We start from the raw sequence: 23,246 nt of genomic DNA on the forward strand, positions 1-23,246 counted from the left end.
CCATACATCTGATAACTTATCAGAAGACATTAGTGCAGAAAGGTGTTCCTCACAATAGTATGTAAAGGACAATATGTGTGAAGAACACATTGCAGATGTTTACCACGGGTCATTCTCCTTTTTGAAGTTCCACAAATATTCCATTGAATAAAAAAAATGAAGACACAGGACGGACTTCCTTATTTCTCAATAAAATGACACATTTTATTGCAGAACCTTGGTCCCCTTGAAAAATGCTTGAGTCTCCCATTGACTTCAATGCGGTTCGTTATTCGAAACGAGCACTCGAGCATCGGTAAAAAGTTCAACTCGAGTAACGAGCACTCAAGCATTTTAGTGCTCGATCATCTCTAATGATGACTATGACTATGCAGCTTTCCTCCCATTTTGGAAGCTGGAATATGGTACCTGTACCTCTGGAGATGAATAGTCACGTACCCAGGTCCACAGTTGCCTAGTCACTACTACTACTACTTAATTTGTACTAAAGGAAGGACCCAAGTGGAGGTGCATTGTGTGTTATGAAATGGGAATAAGAAACGCAGATGCACACAAGATTAAATAACAGCCATGTACACGATGCCTGAAATGCAATACTTTTATTGGATCACTGTCCATGGCTCTTGTTTACCTAACCTTGCGAATGATCCGTTATAAAGTAGCAAAGACCCTAGTCAGAACTTTATTCACAGGTCACTCATAGACTAGTTTATGAGGATACATGAAAAAAAATGGATGCCAGGCTGATGCAACGCAGGCTTAACAATATAAAGAGCTTTACAAGGTCCAAAATATCGTGTTACATGTTCTACTTGTGTCGTAGAGGAGATTGTGGTATTTATATTTCCTGCTTAGACTTATCAAACAGGACATCAAGTAAGGGGCGGACAAGGATTACGGTATCTAGATTTAACATTTTTAGCTGATTTTGACTTTTTTTTCTACTGTATTTGAACCCAGGACCTTGTGTATAAGAAGTAGAGACCATTCTTGTGACAATACTTCCCAAACATCTGAAATCCAGTGGGCAAGTCCAGGACTTTGGGTTCTCTACACATGTCCAACTGTTGGCATCTCTGCAACAATACTCTATAATTGCCACCAACCTACCTGATCTTTTCCCACAGACTGCTCCACAATAGGTAAGCGTTGCCTGCACTGCACATTTACTCTCTAGCTGTGCTGTCACTTGCAGAATGTCAGTTTTGCAATGTATATTTTTTTCCCTTCCAAGACTTGTAGTACAGTGTTCATTTATTTACTTCTTTATACATTTCTTGGGACTTACTTGGGACTAGGTGTTGCAATATATATTTTTTATAAGGGCTCTAGGCCCAGAAAGGACTGACAGGACAGGGAGTCCTAAATTTAGCCCCCAAACTGTCACCTGCCTACTTGCCTCTGCATATCCTAGGCGATACAGGACAACTTGAAGAGAATGACCCAAATGTATCAAAACGAGTGCAGTCTGTACTATGTGCAGTTTGCAGATTGTAAAAACAGTTTGCAAAACGTAAAAACGGAAAAGGGCCTCGGCGGGAAGGGGTTAATGCTTATTGACAATTTGCTTTTACAATTAATATTACTGCTTCCCATCATTATAAAAGTAAAAAAAAAAAAAACTTTATCATTACTATATTAATTAATTACTAGATTAAAATCCCCCACATACAATCCTTATTGATTGTATGCCGTAATGCGCGCGACACGGAGCCGATGCCGGGGCCGCAATGGATTAAAGAGGACCTGTCGTGGGGGGGGGGGGTGAGGGAAGGTGAGTACACTGTTTGTTCTAATTCTTGACTCCAGTATAAGCCGAGTTAGGGTTTTCAGCACATTTTTTGTGCTGAAAAACTTGGCTTATACTTGAGTATATAGAATTTTTACTAGATTTTTCTCTATTTTTCTCTGGACCAGATGGGTTACACCCCAGAGTTCTTAAAGAACTCTGTTCTGTTATTGCTGTACCGCTGTCTAAAATCTTCAGGGATTCCGTAATGTCTGGTGTGGTGCCAAATGACTGGCACAAGGCAAATGTGGTGCCAATATATAAAAAGGGCTCTAGAACTTCACCAGGCAATTACAGGCCTGTAAGCTTAACTTCCATTGTGGGGAAAGTGTTGGAAGGGTTAGTAAAAGGCTACATACTGGAGTATGTGACATCAAATAGAATAATAAGTGATAGCCAGCATGGGTTTACTAAGAATAGAAGTCAAACTAACCTTATCTGCTTCTATGAAGAGGTGAGCAGGTGCCTGGATAGAGGAGCAGCTGTGGATATTGTGTTCTTGGACTTTGCAAAGGCATTTGACACTGTCCCTCATAGACGCCTGATGGGTAAAATTAGGGCTATTGGTTTGGCGGAAATCATTTGCAATTGGATTGAAAACTGGCTGAAGGATCGTCTATTTTTGCAGATGACACCAAACTGTGTAGTGTAATACAGTCTATGGAGGATGTTCATAGGCTGCAGGGTGACTTGGACAAACTGAATGTTTGGTCATCCACTTGGCAAATGAGGTTTAATGTGGATAAATGTAAGGTTATGCACCTGGGGGCCAATAATCCAAAGGCAAAATATGTCCTGGGGGGAGTAAATCTGGCAGAGTCCCTTGTTGAGAAGGACCTGGGGGTACTAGTAGATCATAAATTGAATAACAGCATGCAATGTCAATCAGCTGCCTCTAAAGCTAGTAGGATCATGTCATGTATCAAAAGTGGTATGTTCTCTCGTGATAGGGATGTAATATTACCACTATACAAGGCACTGGTTCGACCACACCTGGAATATGCTGTCCAGTTCTGGGCACCGGTCCATAAAAAGGATGCCCTGGGTTCAACGTAGAGCCACAAAACTGATAAGGGGTATGGAGGGTCTTAGTTATGAGGAAAGATTAAAACAACTAGATTTATTTAGTCTGGAAAAGAGACGACTACGAGGGGACATGATTAATTTATTTAAATATATGAATGGTCCATACAAAAAATATGGTGGGAAGTTGTTCCAGATTAAATCAAATCAAAAGACGAGGGGGCACTGTCTCCGTCCAGAGAAAACAAGGTTTAATCACCGGAGGCGACAGGGCTTTTTTACTATGAGAACTGTCAATCTGTGGAATAGCCTGCCTCAGGCGCTGGTCACAGCAGGGACAGCAGAGAGCTTTAAGAAGGGTCTAGATGCCTTTTTACACCTAAATAACATTGATGGTTATGCTATATAGGATTGTTTCCCCTAAATCCCTTCCTCATCCAATCCCTACCCTTCCTTGGTTGAACTTGATGGACAAGTGTCTTTTTTCAACCGTATAAACTATGTAACTATGAAACTATATACCAAAATATTGTGGCAGATTTATAAAAATTTTGTAAGGTAAGACAGTGTAGACAGGGCGCTCGTGCTGCATGGAATTCATTTAACAGTCTTATGCTCGATGATAAATCTGTTCTAGATTAAGACTGTCTAGTCCAACTGTGCGCCGCCTTTTAGTTGGCTCATTTTACACCCGGAAACTTGGACAAAATTCTGTTGGGTCGGCATGTTTTTAAAGGTAAAGACTTTTTGGTGCACAGCCACGCCCCTTTTCATAGTCCACGCCCCTTTTTCTAAACTAGACTAAAACCCTTTATGAATGTCATATGTGATGCAAACAGTTTTTAGTGCAAGTTACGACATAGAAAAATTAATAATTCTCCCCCATTGTCTTTTTTCTATAAAGTATATATTTCATACAATTTAATGTGATTATTAAAAATGTAGATGAAAGAAAATGTTGTAATTTTGATATTGCTGTAATCAGAACAACCTTAAAAATAATTTAAAACAATAATGATCGATCGATAAATGCCGCAGGGGTGAAGGTTTTGGTGGTGGGGGCTGAAGTGTATCCAGGTAGTGGATAATAAATCTAGGTGCTATATGGCATCCTTGTATCATTGATATATTCATTAATTTGCATTCCAAGGTTTTCCTCTCTGTTATTGTTGAGGTGACCCATTAGTATTTGGATCTGTAGATGTGTAGTTCTGTGACCGGGTCCAAGTGTTTTCCCACAGGTCTCCATCTCCTTGAGTTCATCCTGCTTTGAAGTTTGTGGGGCTCATTTACTTACCCGATCCATTTGCGATTCCACGGCGCGTTGTCCGACTTCGAATCTTGTCTGACTGCTGCGCTGAAGTCCACCGGAGTTCGCCTGCTTCGTCCCGGTGTATGTGAGTGCTATTCTTGCAACACAATTTTTTTTTAAATTCTGCGGTTTTTCCGAATCCGTCGGGTTTTCCGACGGGCACGCCCCCCCATTTCTGTTGCGTGAAAGGCGGCGCCGATGTGCCACAATCCGATTGCATGCGCCAAAATCCCAGGGCAATTCGGCGCGAATCTGAAATATTCGGGAAACCCAACGAAAATGCGCGATTCGGACCCTTAGTAAATGAGCCCCGTTGTTGGGTTTCCCCTATGTACATGTTGTTGTTGGGGAATTTTTTGCACAATATCATGAGAACTACGTTGGAAGATGTAGAGGAGAATGTGCCAGGGATTTTATAGTGCTGTCGCATGTTGGGTATATGGACTGCACTGATAAAACATAGCCATAAGTCTTACATTTTGTGCTGTTGTATAGAAAGTGCCCATCTCTGTTGGTGGTAACATGACATTTTTGACCAGGACATTTCTCATATTTGGTGGTTTACTGTAAAACATTATTGTATCTATGTGACATTTCCCATGTTTCTATGACTGTATTTCATGTTTTAGTCGCTGACAAACCTGATCCAGAATGGAGGCGTTGCAGCAGCTTTATCTTCTCCTCATCTGTCAGGGTAAGTCGTCTCACAATGAGAGAATAATCGGATATAATGAGAATCTGTGACTGTGGCCTCATATTCTGCTCGTTGCTTCCAGGCTTCTATCAGGGGTCTGTGTGTCAGCGATGGATGTTCCCTTCTAGGATTACGGCTCTGCTCGGCTCCTGTGTGGAGATCCCTTGTATATATCATCCTGCCAGGAGCTCTGAAATATCCAGCACTGTATGGTACTTATACAGTTACCTATTTACTGATTCGATTATCTTAAACACAAAGAATTCATCATCCGTAATAGCAGAATACAGAGGCAGAACCTCTCTGGTGCCAGGAGATAAGAGCTGTACCCTGCGGATAGACCCTGTGAAACAAAGAGATGATGACACATACTATCCAGGGATTGGAGAACGTAGATTTCTTAATGCATTACATAACAACTCTAGAGAACTGTACCTCAGTATTACAGGTAAATATGTAAAGTTGAACACCAAGGGCCACTAGAAATATTCTCACTTTTATGCACTATACTAGCTGTAGATCCCGGCATTGCCCGGGATAGTAAATAACTGCTCTTACCTATAACAAAATAGAATGGGCTAACAAAAAATATTTTATATGTATCTATAGACTGTCTCAGACTGAATCTGTCCATCTATGTCACTATTAGTCCCTGTCACTGACCGTCCCTTTTCTCTAAACTTTTTGACACGGTCTCCAACTGTGTCTTTTAGTGACTGTCTATCTCTGGCAGTCTCTTTCAGTGACTTTCTGTCTCTCGCCGTCTCTTTCGGTGACTTTCTATCTCTGGCACTGTTTCAGTGACTGTCTGTCTCTGGCACTCTCTTTCAGTGACTGTCTGTCTCTGGAATTCTCTTTCAGTGACTGTCTGTCTCTGGCAGTCTCATTCTCTGACTGTCACTTTGTATATGGGGAGATGTATCTGACGTGTCTGAGAGTTGCCCATGGCAACCAATCAGAGCTCAAGTTTAATTTTCCCACAGCTGTTTATAAAATTACAGCTGATCTCTGATTGGTTTCCATGGGCAACTGGAACAGTTTGAGCCCAGAAATTTTTGATAAATCTCCCCCTATCTCTGTATTCCTATCCATCTTACATCTTACACATAATCATCTTATCTTCATTGCCTATAGTAACCAATCACAGCTCAGAGCTCATATTAACGACCTGTGGCAGAACAGCAACCAATCACGGCTCAGCTTCCAACTGCCACAGCAGCAGCAGACAATGGCTCCTGTATATAGTGGGTAATAAGTAGATTTTGGAAAGCGTGGGTTGAATATTTCATGCATACATGCATACGTACACACGCACACACATATACTCAGCTTTATATTTTGGATTCATTAAAAATAAAAAATGTATTTAGATATTATGGGGCACATTTATGAAGAACAGTGCAGTGTGTACCATGTGCATTGTCCTGTGTAGTGTGCAGGGGGCGCCAGGTTCCCAGATTTCTGGCACCCGTACTTCATGAATCTGGTGCCCTCTGCATATTTCCGACAGAGTGAACCATTTGTTTTTCGGTGCACCTTTAACATGGGGCATGCGACACACTTCTGTTGGACTTTGCATGTTAAGTAAGGCACACGGCCCAACTGAGGACTGAGACGCCCCCATCAGTGCAGAAATTTGTGTCTCATTAAGAATGTGGCACTTAAACTTCTTAAATACCTGTGCGAGCAGTTTGCACTAGGAATAACGTGCAAAGTCCAATAAAAAACTGGGGCAAGGTCCATAGTAAATGTGCCCCTATACTGTATGTGTTACTCCAGTTCTTTTTTTGCCAGACTGAGCTTTATTTGCTTAAAAGTCACGCCGCTCACTTTTGTCGCACTGTTCATCTCTTTCGGGGCTAAAGCGGCTTGCACAGGTATTTTTGAAGTCTCTGTGCTGGGATTGTGTTGCATGAGACCCTTTTTGTGGCGCAACTCTGCTGCTTCCATGCGTCTCATATTAGGGGGCCTGCCGTCGGATGATCCAACTGATTCAGACCAAGCGCTGGATTTAACTTTTAAATTGTGTCGCAAGCCCAAGCACTTAGATGCACCACTAAAAAGATGGTGAGCTCTGTCGGACCAGAGCTGGGAAGCGACACATTCATGATTTCAGGTGCACGATCTTAGTGAACTCTGGTAAAAATAGTTTTTTTAATCAGAATGAAATAAATGGTGGATACTCTGGGGCAGATTTACTTACCCAGTCCATTCGCGATCCAGCAGCGCATTCTCTGCGGAGGATTCGGGTCCGGCCGGGATTCACTAAGACAGTTCCTCCGACGTCCACCAGGTGGCGCTGCTGTGCTGAAGTCCGCCGAGGCCTGCCGAAATGCACTCAAGTTCACCGGCCTATTCCTAGTGAAGGTAAGTGCAAGTCTCGCGACACTTTTTTTTAAAAAAATGCGGTGGTTTTTCCAAATCCGATCGCGTGCGCCAAAATCCCGGGGCAATTCAGGGGAAATCGGCGCAAATCGGAAATATTCGGGTAACACGTCGGGAAAACGCGAATCGGGCCCTTAGTAAATGACCCCCACTGTCTTAGACAATAACGGGTTAGACATTTTTTCTTTACACTTCCAATAGATAAAAAAGAAAACAGCAGACGGGTCACTCACCGAAGAAGCAATCTTTTATTCACGCCAGCAGGATGACAGAGAGAGGTGCCGGGCACGCCACAAACAACAGGCTGTTTCGCGCGTAACGCGCTTTCTCAAGTCTGTGACATCATGCAATGGGCTGGTACTTCGTATAAGACGAGTTCCGGCCAGGTTACCATGGAAATGATAAACAGTGAACCTCCACCACATAATAAAATGATCAACAAACACAGGTTACTTTGCAATTACCGTATTGAAAAGAAAATTAGTAATTCCTTCATGTCTCTCTATCGTGGATTATAAAAATACGCTTAACTCATTGCGATCATTGAGACCTATCGGTCCCGTCGCTTTTGTGCGCATAATCCATCTAGCCTCGCATCTCATAAGTTCTCTGTTCCTATCTCCACCTGACGGATTCATGTTAACCTTATCAATGCCCATGAAGCGCAATGCTTCTGTACGTCCTGAATGGGCTATTCTGATGTGTTCTATGAATCGAGGAGAACCGTGTCCGGTTCTTATGGAGCTGATATGTTCTCGAAACCGAGTATGTAAATGTCTAATCGTTTTCCCAATGTAAAATCTTCGACAAGGACAAAAAATGGCATATACCACATACTGTGATTTACAGTTAAAAAAATGTTTTACAGTGTGACAGATGTCACCCATGGTTATGGTCTTTTTGCCTAAATTGTAATTACAATAGTTACATTGGCCGCATTTAAAGTTACCATGTGGGACAGAACGGTCTAACCATGTGTTTTGAGTCGGAGAGAACCGACTATGCACTAATTCGCTTCTAAGTGTTCTACTGCGTCTAAACAATATAAGAGGTCTAGTATCGACTATTTTTTGCAAATCAGGGTCCGTAGTTAATAGGTGCCAGTTATTGAGTATAGCAGAACGGATACTATTTTCTTGAGGGCTGTACCCAAATGTAAAAGTGAACCTCTTCTGTTGTGTGTCTTTCCTAATAGGAGGCGGTTTGGATCTGCCTAGTAGTTCGGATCGTCTAGTTTTCATAATTCTGGTTCTTGCTTTTTTTAGTACCCGTGAGGGGTAGCCTCTATCTCTCAAACGGGTTTCTAGCTCGTCTGCCTGGGAATTAAAAGTATCTTCTCTGCTGTTAATTCTACGGAGTCGTAGAAGTTGACTATATGGGTTACCATCCCAGGTGTGTAAGGGGTGAAAACTCTTATAATGTAAAATAGAGTACGTGGCAGTTTCTTTTCTAAATCCCTCAGTGGATAACCCGTCTGCATTGATAGTCACCCTAACATCTAGGAATTCTAATGATTCCCTACTGAATTTAGATGAAATTTCATATTCATATTGTTACTGTTCAGATACATTACGAAGCCCTCAAACTCCGATTCTGAACCCGCCCATATCAGGAAAATGTCGTCCACATATCTTGAAAAAGTTTTAATATATTTAATATATGGATTTTGAGTGGTAAAGATATATTCCTCTTCAAAAACAGCTAAGAAGATATTTGCTAGGGTGCAGGCTACCGGGGTCCCCATAGCTGTACCTACTACCTGCAAAAACCATTTGTTGTTAAATTGGAATGCATTATGGGATAGGATGAAGAGGAGGGAATCGCAGACAAAATTAATGTACATTTCGCTTTTGTTCGTGGATCCTAACACTTTTCTAACTGCATGAACCGCCATTGCTTGAGGAATACGAGTATACAAACTCTCCACATCAACAGATGCCATCCCATAACCTTCTATCCACTCTATCTCTTCAATACATCTCAAGAAGGAATTTGTATCCTTCAAATAGGAGGGAACATCTTTCAATAGTGGGCGAAGCAGCAAATCTATATATTTTGAGAGTGGTTCTGTCAGGGACCCGATCCCAGCCACAATCGGGCGGCCCGGGGGATCTGTGAGTGACTTATGAATTTTAGGTAGGAAGTACCATTGCGGTTTGCGTGGAAAAGAGGGAAATAATTTAATGGCAAGCTGTTCTGACAGGACTCCTCTCTCTACATACCTCCTAAGATGGGATTGTAACCTATCTTTAAACTTTTGCAAAGGGCATTTGTCTAATGCAGTGTAGGTATATTGATCTAGCAGTTGGCGATGTGCTTCGTGTACATAGTATGCTTGGTCCATGATTACAACATTTCCTCCCTTGTCCGTAGGTTTTATTACAATTCCCTCAGTGGATCTCAGAGTCTTAAGGGCTTTCTTTTCCCCAATGGACAAATTGTCCTTAGTTATGGGGTATATTTTAGAGCGGACATCCCTAAGTACTTGACTCTGAAAGATCTCGAGGGGTGTTCCTGCGGACAAGGGGGGGGAGAATCTGGATTTTATGCCTCCTCTGAAGCCCTGCACTTCAATCGTGTTGGTTTCTTCTACTTCATCCTCATTAAGTGCTAGCAGCAATTCTAACGTTTCTTTATCTTTTTCTGAATACGAAATACCCGCTATGAAACCTAGGGGACCTATAGTTACAGGAATCTCACCCTCTTTTATGCTGGAGGGACGCGGTGGATTATTAATAAACCATTTGTGCAAATTAATTTTCCTGATTGCTTTATATAGGTCTATCTCAAAGTCCACCTCATTGAAATCGTCGACTAATGCATAGCTCAGTCCTTTCGATAGCAAATTAATACAGTCCTGTGACAGGGTGACAGGTGATAAGTTAATAACTCTTTTATTTCCCATGTCCCCATGTTTCCTATCCATCTTCTCAGGTTTAGGCAAAAAACTCGAGTCAGTAGTTTTTCCCAGTTTTTGGTGGTAAAATTAGGGGTCTCGACTTATACTCGAGTATATACGGTAATTTTGTGTTAATTTGAAAAGGAAACAAAAATATTTACAATAAATTCAAAAAAAGCTTTTTTTCCACTCTTAACCCTAAATAAAACTAAAAATGAAAAAAAAAAAAAATGTTAAAACTTTTAAGGCGTTTAACTAGTTCTGTGTCCCGGAAAAAAAAAAAAAAACACTGCAAAAATTCTTAAGGTAGCACACATAAAAAAAAGTTACGTCCCTTAAACCTCTGCATGCAAAAATTCGCTAAAAATGTCCGGTCACTAGAAACTTTTAAGACCGCATCACTGAGGGGTTAACAATCAACATTTCTGTTTATATTTTGTCTTATACATTTTTTTTTGCTATAGACAACAAAATAAAGTATTTTTTAATTTAAAGATTTTTTAATTCCATTATTATTGTTTTTAAAGAAACTTTGAGACTTGACTATTTGGCCGTTTTTCCGTCTGCTTCTTTGGTAATTTGGTCAGAAGGTAGATGTTCTCCTTAAGGCCACCTTTAAAGTTGTATGGAGGCTTAAAGCCATAGATGATCCATTAAGGAATTCTGGGAAGTATGCAAATACATTTTCCAAGGTGTTTAATGGAAAACGATGCCTCCTTTTGCTACCTTCATCAGTCTCACTTTTCCTTGTGTTAAATGGGAGATTTTTTTAAGATCTCTTTTTGAGAAATTTGTTACAAATGTCGCAAAAAATGTTCCTGGAGTTTTTTGCGCCAAAAAATGTCGCAAATTTGAAATTTCTGTTTGAAATGATAAATGTCATTTGCCACATTTGTCACATCTGGAATAGAAGATAAATGCGTCCTACTGACAAAAAACAAATGTCCGGCCAACATTTTAAAATGTCCTCAAAACGGCGCAAAAATTGCAATGCACCAAAAAATGTCTCGAAAAGACTGAAAAAAACAGGAAGAAAAATAAAGATAAAAATAGATACATCCTTCTAGTAAAATGTACACTGGTTTTGTGTGCTAATATTTTTCTGTTTCTGTCTATATCTTTAGAGGACTTGTCGCCCTATGATAGGATGATCCCACTTTTTTTTATTTTCTGAAATGCTGACTTTATCTATTTTTGTGTATATGTACATATATAGTTTTATACAAGAATAATATGTGACTCACTACAGGTGCAAATATTGTCATCCCAAAAACTTGAACTTCTCATAGTCTATAATTACATGGTCACAGGGTCTTTCACACACATTTTTTTGGTTTCTTTGTTATTGCGTTTTCAGTCTAAAATAACTACCCCTGCATGTACATATTTATTCTTTTTATTTTTTTATTTTTTTTATTAGTTTTTATATATGTTTTTTATATTTTTTTATTTTTTTATTATATTTATTCTTGGGGTATTGTGTGGATAATGGGGGTCATTTACTAAGGGCCCGATTCGCGTTTTCCCGACGTGTTACCCGAATATTTCCGATTTGCGCCGATTTCCCCTGAATTGCCCCAGGATTTTGGCGCACATGATTGGATTGTGGCGCATCGGTGCTGGCATGCACGCAACGGAAATCGGGGGGTGTGGCCAAACGAAAACCCGACGGATTCAGAAAAACCGCCGCATTTAAAAAAAAAAGTCTGTCGCAGAGCTTGCACTTCACTCAGCCCGGCTCGGTGAACTCCAGTGCGTTCCAATGCTTTTCAGCGCAGCATCACCACCTGGTGGACGGCGGAGGAACTACCTTAATGAATCCCGGCCGGACACGAATCCAGCGCAGAGAACGCACCGCTGGATCGTGAATAGACCGGGTAAGTAAATCTGCCCCATTATATTTTTTTATTATATATTTTACTTTAAGGAATACATTTCTTTCCTGTATTTTTGTTCAGCTTGTGAATTCTCCTCTGTAGCGCATGTTATTATCCGTATAAACATTTGGACCATTGACCATTTTAAAAAACACAACTAAACTGTAAGAAAGAAGTGAGAATGAGTAATTGGGTGTAATATTCATTTAGTTTTTTTTTCTGTTACTTGTTTTTATTTTTCTTCCGGATGTTGACGTTTAAAAAAAAATTGTACATTTTTGCACAAAAAAATCAATTTTTGCAAAAGACAGATTCAGATACCAGATTTATCGCCCTTTCATATAAATCAAAAAAACCTACTCCCCCACGCCCAAAAAAGAGATAAGCTTAAATTTCCAGAAAAAAAGATTTTTGTCACTTATTGTATATATTTTTAATCCACAGGTAAAACGGATATTCATCTTTATGTGCCTAGACCTATAACGGAAGGAGAAGCCACCACCGCACAATGTTCTGTAGATCACACGTGCGGCTCCAGTCCTCCTGATCTACAATGGAACAAACCCGGTCATGTTATAAAGAAGTCCGTGAATCTAAAGGATGGATCATGGAGAGAAGAATCAGAACTGACTTATATTCCTTCCTATGAGGATGATGGGAGTCTTATCCAGTGCACGGCTACACATCCTAATGGACAAAGAACTGACGGATTAACTACTTTAAACATCCACTGTACGTATTTTACATAGGTATTTCCATGTGTCCTATATTTAACAATTCAGGATCCTTTTAGAGCAGGAATTTTTGGATTAGGGACTGTAATTAATTCAGGCATTACAGCAGAAAGATTGGGGCACATTTACTTACCCAGCCAACAGAGTTACCAAAATACGGTCATGCACTTTGGTGCGATTCACTAAGATCCCGATTCACTAAGATTCACCCGATTTCTTGCATGTGTCGCTTCCCCGTTCAGATCCGCCAGAGTTCACCTTTTTCTTCCTGGTGCATGTAAGTGCACTGTCTTGTGACACAATTTTAAAGTTAAATCCTGCGCTCAGCCCGAATCAGTCGGATCGTTCGACAGCCCACCCCCTGATTTCTGTCACATGAAAGCCTGTTTTTTGAATACTTGCAATTTCCTTGTTTCATAGAAATCTTAATTTTTTGGGGGCACAGATCATACAACATGCAGAACAATTCTAATAATTATACACATCGGGGATTAATTATACTACACCGGCACTCGTGTGATGCCTTATGATACTGTTGCAGCCCCTTCCGAGCAGCCTGATACACCAAGGGGCTCCAGACTCTCCATTAATCCGGTTGCCGGCTGCTCAGAATTTATTTCTACTCCAGGTCCTGAAATATTCTGTAACATGCAAACTTTCACCTTTTGAAAATTTGCACACCACAGATTGTGCCCTGCGCCGGCCCACGCTACTGCTGGCCTCACCCACCCTTCAAGCCCCTCAAAGGCCTCTTGGCGAACATATAACAAGTCATTTGTGATTATTTCCCGGCTTATATGCCCATTTTCTGGCATAGAAGTCCTGAGAAATAACCCCCATTATGTCTGTGGTCAGTATGGCACAAAGTTATTAAAACCACAAGAAAACCCAACAGTGTAAAAATTAACATGCTAGGATAATAATTTAAATGACTTTCAAAAAAGATGGAAATGGATATTTTGGAGATTCCCCATGGATAGTATCCTAGACATGTATAAAAAAAAAAACTGAGAGAAGAGGATACCTATGTAAAAATAGTTTTTTTGTTTTTTATATTTAAATGTATTTTTATTATCATTTTTCAAAAATATATAACAGACAAATTATCACGTACATATTTCACATTGAAGTTTTTCAACAGTAAAACAACTGAAAGACAAAGAATTTTCCCCCCAAAGGGTATCAACAGTTTAAATCTTCCATTTGCGTATCAGAATGTGAAATCTAACAGTGTAATATGTTTATGACAGTGAAACAAATACCAAGGACGGCATCAACACTATGCCTAACTGGTCTAGAGGGGTTGGGGAAAAGGGATACAAACAAAAGACATCCATACATACTCACTATGACAACAATTAACACTTGGGTAGAAACTAAAGGGGTGGCCATGTCACTCTCATCCTCCTGCTCGTTCTTCTATCCAGTAGCGGTCCCAACGTTCCCAGGTTTTGTCAAACAATGGGATACGATTATTCAGGGAAGCAGTCAGATATTCCATACTGCGAGTTTCCCTTACCCTAGAGAGAAGGTCCAGTCAAGAGGGGGGGGGGGCTTGCCTCTTCCAGAATTGTGTTATCAGGCACCTCGCAGCTGTGAGTATGTGCAAGCTCAGTTTTGTGGTCGCCTTGGCCATGGGGTGCGGAGAAAATTCAGCAAATGAAATAATGGGGAGAGTGGGATATCCACCGCTACGACCTCCCGAAGGAGAGTCTTTACCTCCTGCCAAAAAGGCTGCACTAACGGGCACGTCCAGAAGATGTGTTGAAGAGTACCTCCAACTGAGCCACATCGCTAGCAAGTATCTGGCGTATCTGGAAATAGTCTGTGCAACAAGGATGGGGTATGATACCACTGCATCATCAGTTTGTACTGGCTCTACTTATGTGTAGCACACAAGGAGGTCTTAGCCGCCCTATGCCATATCAACCGCCATGTGTCTTGAGATATTGGTCCCCCTACTATGCTCTCCCACTTGGCCATGTACGGGTGTGCGATGGGTTCGTCTGGGCTGGGGTGCAGTAGTATCATGTAGATATCCGATATAAGGCCAGAAGTCTGGGTAGCAGTTTTGCAAATGTGCTCAAACGTAGTGGGTGCCGAAACCATCTCAGCACTGTCCAGGGATTGTAAGAAGTGCCTAATTCGGATGCAGTGAAAATTGGCCGCATGCAGGATATGGAATTTATCCTGTAGGGCAGCAAAGGGCAAAATCTTCCTATCTCGGTAATCCACAATGTCTGCAAATCTAAACAAACCCTTCTCATGCCAGGGTTTAATTTCCTGCCCAGCCCCGGCTTGTTGCATGAGGGGAGTGTGTAAGAAAGATTGCATAGGAGAGCACTGAGACACCAGTGGGAATCTGGTCAGACAGGCCCTCCATAACTTAATCGTGAATGAAATAGGGCCTAATTGGGGGTCGGGCAGCGCAGGCGCCTCTTTAGGCCAAAGGTAAGAGTTAGGGTGGAAAGGGGCCAACCACAATTTCTCTATCTCCATCCACTTAGAGAATGCCACTAAGGTGGACCATGCTGGAATACGCCGCAAATGTGTTGCCCAGTAGTATCTGGTAATATCCGGCACCGATAGGCCGCCCCTAGATTTATGAGAGAGTAGAACAGACCTGGAGATTCTGTGTCTCTTTTTTGCCCAGATAAAGTGTAATATTGATGCTTGCAGGGACCTCAGAGCACCCAACGGCACTGACACTGGTAGGGTTTCAAAAAGATAATGCAGCTTAGGTAAGATAGTCATTTTAACCGCTGCTATCCTGCCAAAGAGGGAGAGGGGGAGACTGTTCCAATTATCAAGCAGGGTCCTTATTTCCCGAAAACTGCTAGGGAAATTCTGCCCATACAGTGTATTGTAAGAGGGGGTCAGAAGTTTCCCCAGATACTTAATAGCGTCGTCTGCTTTCCAATTATATCTGAATGTGGCCTTCAATTGGTCTACCAGCGGTTGGGTAAGATTAAGAGGCAATGCCTCCGTCTTTGAAGTGTTCACTTTATAGCCAGAAAGACGGCCATACTGCTGCAACCTCGCTTGTAGGTTGGGTAGGGAGATTAGAGGTTGAGTGATGGTGAGCAAAATATCATCTGCGAATAACGACAGTTTGAATTCCTTGTCTCTAACCATAATACCATGGATATTAGGGTCCTGACGGATAATGGAGGCCAAGGGTTCAATGCAAAGTATAAACAGGAGAGGAGAAAGTGGGCAGCCCTGACGTGTACCGTTTCTGATCCGCAGAGGTGGGGAGGACGCATGTGGAAGCTTAATTTCCGCTGTAGGATTTAAATACAACCCCCTCAAAGCCTGGAGAAAGGGACCTTTTATTCCGATGTGTTCTTACACTTGAAACATAAAGGGCCAACTGAGGCGATCAAACACCTTCTCAGCGTCTAAACTGAGAATCAGGGCCTGGTCATTTTGTTTATTAACTACATCAATAAGATCAATTGTTCTCCTCGTGTTGTCGCCACCTTGTCGTCCCGGTACAAAGCCTACCTGGTCCTTATGGATTACCTGAGGGATCCACTGAATCAGGCGATTGGCCAGTAGTTTTGTGAATATTTTCAAATCTGCGTTCAAAAGCGCAATCGGTCTATAATTAGCACAATCGGTTGCATCTTTCCCAGGCTTGGGGATAAGGGTGATATAAGAATGAGTGAAAGTTGTAGGCATGGGTTCACCTTGTAGGAACGCGTTGAACACTTTTGTCATATGTGGCAACAACACAGGGGAGAAGGTTTGATAGTAAAGATATTAGAGCCCATCTGGGCCCGGAGATTTCCCGTTAGGCATTCCTTTGATCACCTCCTCTATCTCATCTGACGTTAATTCTAAGCTGAGCGTCTCAATGGCCTCCGAGGGGAGTCCAGGAAGGGAGCAAGAGTTCAAAAAATCCTGTAGCAACGTTTTTCTAAGGCCCTCATCTAGGGGTAGGGTATTTGGCAGGGAATATAATTTAGCATAAAATTATTGGAAGCGAGAGGCAATCGCTCTCAGGTCATGTAATAGGTTCCCCCCGGAATCCCGTATGATGTGGGGAGTCTGGTGATCTCTCTTCTCCCTCAGTTGTTTCGCCAGGAGAGAATGGTGCTTGTTTGCTTGCTCATAATGTAAAAATAGTTTTAAAAGATGAAAATGTAAATTAAAAAAATTAAAACACGAGGATTAGGCACCTTAAAAGTACTGTGTTATGGCATATTTTTTAAAAAAAGTTTTTAGGGAGGATTGCTGATTGTTTAACTTTACTTTTCAATGTCAGTATGATAATAAAGGGTACTGTATCCCTTTTTCAATACTGACAATAGATGATGTCACAGCTTATATCCTCCCCCTCCCTGTACAATGACCTCTATATAGATAACACTGACCCATCATTACATCACTACTGACAATAGATGATGTCACAGCTTATCTCCTCCTCCTCCCTGTACAATGATCTCTATATAGATAACACTGACCCATCATTACATAACTACTGACAATAGATGATGTCACAGCTTATCCCCTCCCCCTCCCTGTACAATGACCTCTATATAGATAACACTGACCCATCATTACATCACTACTGACAATAGATGATGTCACAGCTTATCCCCTCCCCCTCCCTGTACAATGTCCTCTATATAGATAACACTGACCCATCATTACATCACCACTGACAATAGATGATGTCACAGCTTATCTCCTTCTCCCTGTACAATGACCTCTATATAGATAACACTGACCCATCATTACATAACTACTGACAATAGATGATGTCACAGCTTATCCCCTCCCCCTCCCTGTACAATGACCTCTATATAGATAACACTGACCCATCATTACATCACTACTGACAATAGATGATGTCACAGCTTATCTCCTCCCCCTCCCTGTACAATGACCTCTATATAGATAACACTGACCCATCATTACATCACTGCTGACAATAGATGATGTCATAGCTTATCTCCTCCCCCTCCCTGTACAATGACCTCTATATAGATAACACTGACCCATCATTACATCACCACTGACAATAGATGATGTCACAGCTTATCTCCTTCTCCCTGTACAATGACCTCTATATAGATAACACTGACCCATCATTACATCACTACTGACAATAGATGATGTCTCAGCTTATCTCCTCCCCTCCCTGTACAATGATCTCTATATAGATAACACTGACCCATCATTACATCACTACTGACAATAGATGATGTCACAGCTTATCTCCTCCCCCTCCCTGTACAATGACCTCTATATAGATAACACTGACCCATCATTACATCACTACTGACAATAGATGATGTCACAGCTCACCTCCTCCTCCTCCCTGTACAATGACCTCTATATAGATAACACTGACCCATCATTACATCACTACTGACAATAGATGATGTCACAGCTTATCTCCTCCCCCTCCTGTACAATGACCTCTATATAGATAACACTGACCCATCATTACATCACTACTGACAATAGATGATGTCTCATGCTAATAATTATGTGTTGCATAAATTATAATATAGCAATGTTGCCTACACAGATTCTCCAAAAAATGTCACTGTCACAGTGATCGGGAATCATGAAGTGATAGAAGGAAGTGATGTGACGTTACAATGTAACAGCTTCTCCAAACCTCATGTATCTGAGTATGAATGGTACAAAGGGAAAAATCGAACCAGATTACCAGACAGAGGACGTGAGATGACAGTGAGGAATGTGACCAGGGACATGGAGCCCTATTCCTGTGCTGCCCGAAATACTGTGGGGAGAGGAGAATCCACCCTGATAGAGATATCTTTGTCAAGTATGTATATAATCAAAGAATTATAAGGATAACATTTTTTTTAAATAATGACCCTATTTTATTCCATGGGCAGCATGGGGAGTATGTGGTTGGCACAACAGCCTTGCAAAGCTGGGGTCCAACTAGTTGAGTTATCTAAAAAAAAATATGTTTGAAAAAAATTAAAATTTGCTGGACACTGTCTTGTAAATTTGTGCTCCAGTAGTTAATACATTATTGATTGTTTACAGAAAACTATTGGAATACGCTTTTCCATGGTAATTCCAGTCCTTGATACCTTTTCTATGCCAGAAGTTTTGGGGTGTCAAAGAACCCACTTTCTGCCACTTCTTCTACATCGAAAGCACAGTTCCTTAGTTTTAGGAGGCCAATAATTGGTTTAAGCAGGACATGAGACCCCCTAAACTCTCGTCTGGATGCAGATGCAGAAGACTGGAAGTAATAGGGCGACAATTTCTTTTTTTTTTTTGCCACCCCTTTCCCAGCCCCCACAGGTTTTCCAGAATTCCTGAAAAGCATTTTAATAACTTTTTTTAGTCTATATTAATCTTTTGTATTTATTTCTATTCACATACAGATAAAGGATTCAAACACATTATCCTTCTAGCAACACTTGGCACGTTCTGCTGCTCGCTGTTGATTCTATTACTTGCATATGTTTGCTGGAGGTAACAATGTCCCTGTGTAATCAATGTTGTAAATTTGTAACTAGTCCACATCAATGTCTGTGTTATCGCAACCACCCGATAAAGGAATAAGGTTAATACGGGGTCTTCTCAGTAGTAACCTGCACCAACCATCCCATAGGCCAGTGGTGGCGAACCTATGGCACGCGTGCCAGAGGTGGCACTCGGAGCCCCCTCTTTGGGCACCCAGCACAAAGATCACCATTCAGGACTCAAGAACTGAATTAAGGAGGTATGGACAGAACTTGATAATCATTGTAGCCCCTTCTCCGGAGGGGACTTTAGAGGGAAACTACAATAACAATTCGAATTTCTCCTTCTTTCTCCTGTATTGGTGTCCTCAGGGCGCCAATACTTTTGAAATCTGTGAGTTACTTTAAATTGGCATTTGGCACTTAAACACTTTGGCACTTAAAAATATGTGGCTTTTGCTTGTAGTTTCGTCACTCAATCCCTAAAAGGTTCGCCATCACTGCCATAGGCCATCTAAAGGGAACATTACTAGCTCCGTAGAAGCTTGCAGCTACGGTCCTAACCCATTCAAATTCATTGGCACAACATCATAGGTTAAGTTTAGCTTTATTTACACTACTAACAAATATACACTTTATCCCTGGACCAACAGATTCATCAATTTGATAATTTTACATTTAGTAAACTTTGGACATAAAAAATAAAGAGAAACTCAATAATTAGTGATGAGTTTTGCCGAACCCAAATTTTAAAACCTTGTACGACTTTGCCAGAAGCATTTAAAGAGTTAACGCCCCCTGATCTGTGACATCACTTTTATTGAAATTGAAGTACAAGCAGAAGTAGTAGTCAGATAACCTCCTGGTTCATGGCTCCAAACAGAAAGTCTCTGGTTTCTTCTCCAAATGGCACATTTACAAAATATTTTTTTGGACATTTTTTACATTTCTTTTTTACTTCGAATTTTCTTTTATTACCACTATTAATTTATATCCATAGAAAGAAGCTAAGACTGAAGAAGCCAAGAAACACTGAGGTATGTGATTTAGGTGCAGTATATGCTTAAAGGCAACCTACCATTAGAAATCTACATTACCCATTAAGGTAGATCTGATGGAAGGTCGCTAGTAACGTTCCAAGACCTAATCTATTTTTATCCAATCCTATAATACTTTCTAAGCTATGTTACAATATATGTAATTTATATGCTAATTTTCAGCAGAGGCTACTGGGATGTCCACTCCATGCCCCAGTAGCCATTGTGATCTCTTCTAGCTGATTGTCCTCAGTGTGTTCCCACCACTGCTGCCGCAGTCTCAGGTCCTTTGGGGCTCTGTACATGTGCAGTAGATACAGATTCAGAGCAAGCATATATAGCAGCACTCTTGTCGGTTCTGAATCCGGAGCTATTGCTCATACGCAGAGCTCCGAAGGAGTCGAGACTGCAGACGTGGTGTGAGGAGCATGTTGAGAAAAACCCAGGTATGAAGGTCACAGAGGATTCTAAAGTAGCCTTAGCTCCCACTGCCCAGAGAGGCTTTTCCATGCCCCAGTAGCCTCTGCTGAAAATGTGCACATTGGGTAGATAAAGAATAAGTGCAGATTAGGTAGATAAAGCATTGCTTACCTTAGAAAGTACTATAGGATTAGGGAATGAAAGATTAGAGATTAGAACATTACATCTAGAACCTTAAAATTTTGATTTCTTATAGTTGGTTTTCTTACATGGAAACTATCCTTGTTCTAGTTAACCTAATTTCAACTGTTGACTTCCTAGAACCTAGAAATACTCACTTCCGCTCCTCTTCATCTTGATCTCGGACCTGTCTTTGGCTAAGCTTGACATGCCGGAATCACCTAGATAAAAAGACTTACAGGTATAATTAGCATCCCGGAGTGTGGACACAAGATGTGCTAATTATTCATGCCCCTGCACCTCCCTCTCGCCTGCTGGGAGCATGGGAGAGTGAGGTGATATCATGTAAGAGGTGTGAACTCACTCCTCTCACGTGGCTTCACCTCTGTCTCCCAGCATAAGAGGAGGAGCGGGTGTGTGCATAATTGGCAGTCCGGAACACCGGACATCTTGTCCCTCCGCTCCGTGCTGCTAATTATAACTTTCTTTTCTAGGTGATCCCGGTGTGTCAAGCTTGGCTAAAGACGGAGCCGACATGTGCCATAAATATAAATGTCTTAGTTATTATTTAATGTTGCATTATCCTTCACAGGAACATTGACTTAATTTAATAAAACAACCCCTTTTTTCTGCAGACTGAAAATACATATTGCAGCCTGAGGACATCAGAGATTAGCAATGTATATAGTCATCTGAAGGTAACTATGACTATACAATCACCTTCATTATGTAGCTCTCTTTCTGCATGTATTGTAATTCTTAACATTTGTGATTGAAGAGAGGAAATATTGGCAGTTAGAGGAGGACAGAGAAAGTGAGAGAGGGTACAAGGGTGACTGCATATCCTAAAACCTACGACTACTCAGCAGATACTCAACTGCCACTATGACTGGCAGATCTTTTATATGTATCTAAACAACAATCACTTATCAATTACTTTATTAAGAATCCAAAATTATCATGCAACCATTGTTGGATCCAATGCATTTCTTTAGAAAGTGACTCAATATAATTCAAAGTCCAAATTTCCAGAAGGCTTTTAACATGAATTTAGATTCAGCCCTACCAGTCCCCTCTGCAGAAACACGCTGTTTTTAAGCTGATTCCTTCTTATTAGTACAAAACACAAAACCAATTCCTTTATGTACGGGATAAAAATGTAGAGATTAGTGAATCTATTTGTATCTCTATGTTCATTTTCTGCATTATTTTTTCATTAGGGGTAGGGTTATAGTTAGGGTTTGCATTAGCATTCGGCCTCATTCACATGACCCTATGGGGGATGTATGTACGGCCATGAGCTTGCGGCTGTACATACATCCTCCATAGAAGGCAATGACTGCATGGAGCGATACGGTGCCACACACATGCTACACCTTACCACTCCAAACACGGGGAAAAGATAGGACATGTCTAGAGATTCTTCACACATATTGTTCTTCACATACTATTGTGAAGAACACCGTTCGGCACTAGTGTCTTCTGATAAGTTATCAGATATACGTAAACATCTGCAATGTGTTCTTCACTGTGTTCTTCACTGTGTTCTTCACTTAAATGATCCTGTGTTCACTGTGTTCACTGTTCTTCACTGGGTTTCCTTAAGTGAAAGCTCGCTCTCGAGCTGGCGAAATACTCGTCCGAGCAACGAACCGTATCGAGTACTCTAATACTCGAACGAGCATCAAGCTCGGACGAGTATGCTCGCTCATCTCTAGACATGTCCTATCTTTCCCCGTGTTACGGCCCATACGCCGTATGCCATGTCCTTTCTTTCCCCGTGTTATGGCTCATCGCAATGGACGTATGCCCACCTGGCTACGGCACGGTGGGCATACGTTCATGTAAATAAATCCTTAGGGTTAGAACGAGGGTTGCGGTTACCTCTTACCTTTATCCTATGTCTAATGGCAACTCTAATACTGCAAACGCTAACTCTGATGAAAAGATTAGTGGAAATTTAGATAAAAGGGACATTTTCTATTTTTTTATTAATAAAACAAAAAGCAAATCAGTGATTTAGAGGACTAGGAGGAGTTAATTACCTATTTTCCAAACGATTGTATATATTAATTATATATAATATAAATATAGAGTCATTTTCTTTTCGTCACGTCTTTGTAATTTTACAAGTATGTTGACTATATGTTTCATCTTACAGCCTGTTATCCCTATGGACACCCGTTTTATGGCTTCATATGAGGGCGGGGCTAACGATTACGCAAACATCTAAAAAGAAAATGTTTGAAATGATCATTAAAGGTCCAAGTCCAATTTTGTTTTCTGACTTAACAAGCCCAAAGGTGATGAAACAAGCATTTTTACCTCTTGTGTCAACATTTTGTTAAGTTGGTTAGTTTTTTTTTTTTACTTTTTGTAATGTAAAATTTCTTATTTTCTTTATATATATTATCTGAAAAGTAAAGTGATGT

The 23,246-nt window shown here is 41.0% G+C and overlaps 1 protein-coding gene across 1 annotated transcript; it reads left to right on the forward strand.

Moving 5' to 3' along the window:
* Window positions 1-4,923: 4,923 nt before the first annotated feature.
* LOC140065853 (B-cell receptor CD22-like) lies at window positions 4,924-23,124 on the forward strand. The gene is made up of 8 exons (XM_072113410.1): window positions 4,924-5,266; window positions 12,424-12,711; window positions 14,307-14,556; window positions 18,239-18,519; window positions 19,097-19,187; window positions 20,178-20,214; window positions 21,450-21,512; window positions 22,976-23,124. Exons 1-8 carry the CDS (start codon window positions 4,933-4,935, stop codon window positions 23,045-23,047), a joined length of 1,416 nt encoding a protein of 471 aa, XP_071969511.1. The 5' UTR covers window positions 4,924-4,932; the 3' UTR covers window positions 23,048-23,124.
* Window positions 23,125-23,246: the final 122 nt, after the last annotated feature.

This window comes from Engystomops pustulosus, chromosome 6 (assembly GCF_040894005.1).
Source record: "Engystomops pustulosus chromosome 6, aEngPut4.maternal, whole genome shotgun sequence".
Classification (NCBI taxonomy): domain Eukaryota; kingdom Metazoa; phylum Chordata; class Amphibia; order Anura; family Leptodactylidae; genus Engystomops; species Engystomops pustulosus.

Bases quoted from the DNA above. Each gene is read 5' to 3' on its own strand.
- LOC140065853 (XM_072113410.1), top strand. From the start codon at position 4,933: ATGTTCCCTTCTAGGATTACGGCTCTGCTCGGCTCCTGTGTGGAGATC. The intron at 12,712-14,306 runs GTACGTATTTTA...GGCACCTCGCAG, and splicing joins AACTACTTTAAACATCCACT to CTGTGAGTATGTGCAAGCTC. The intron at 18,520-19,096 runs GTATGTATATAA...ATTCACATACAG, and splicing joins GATAGAGATATCTTTGTCAA to ATAAAGGATTCAAACACATT.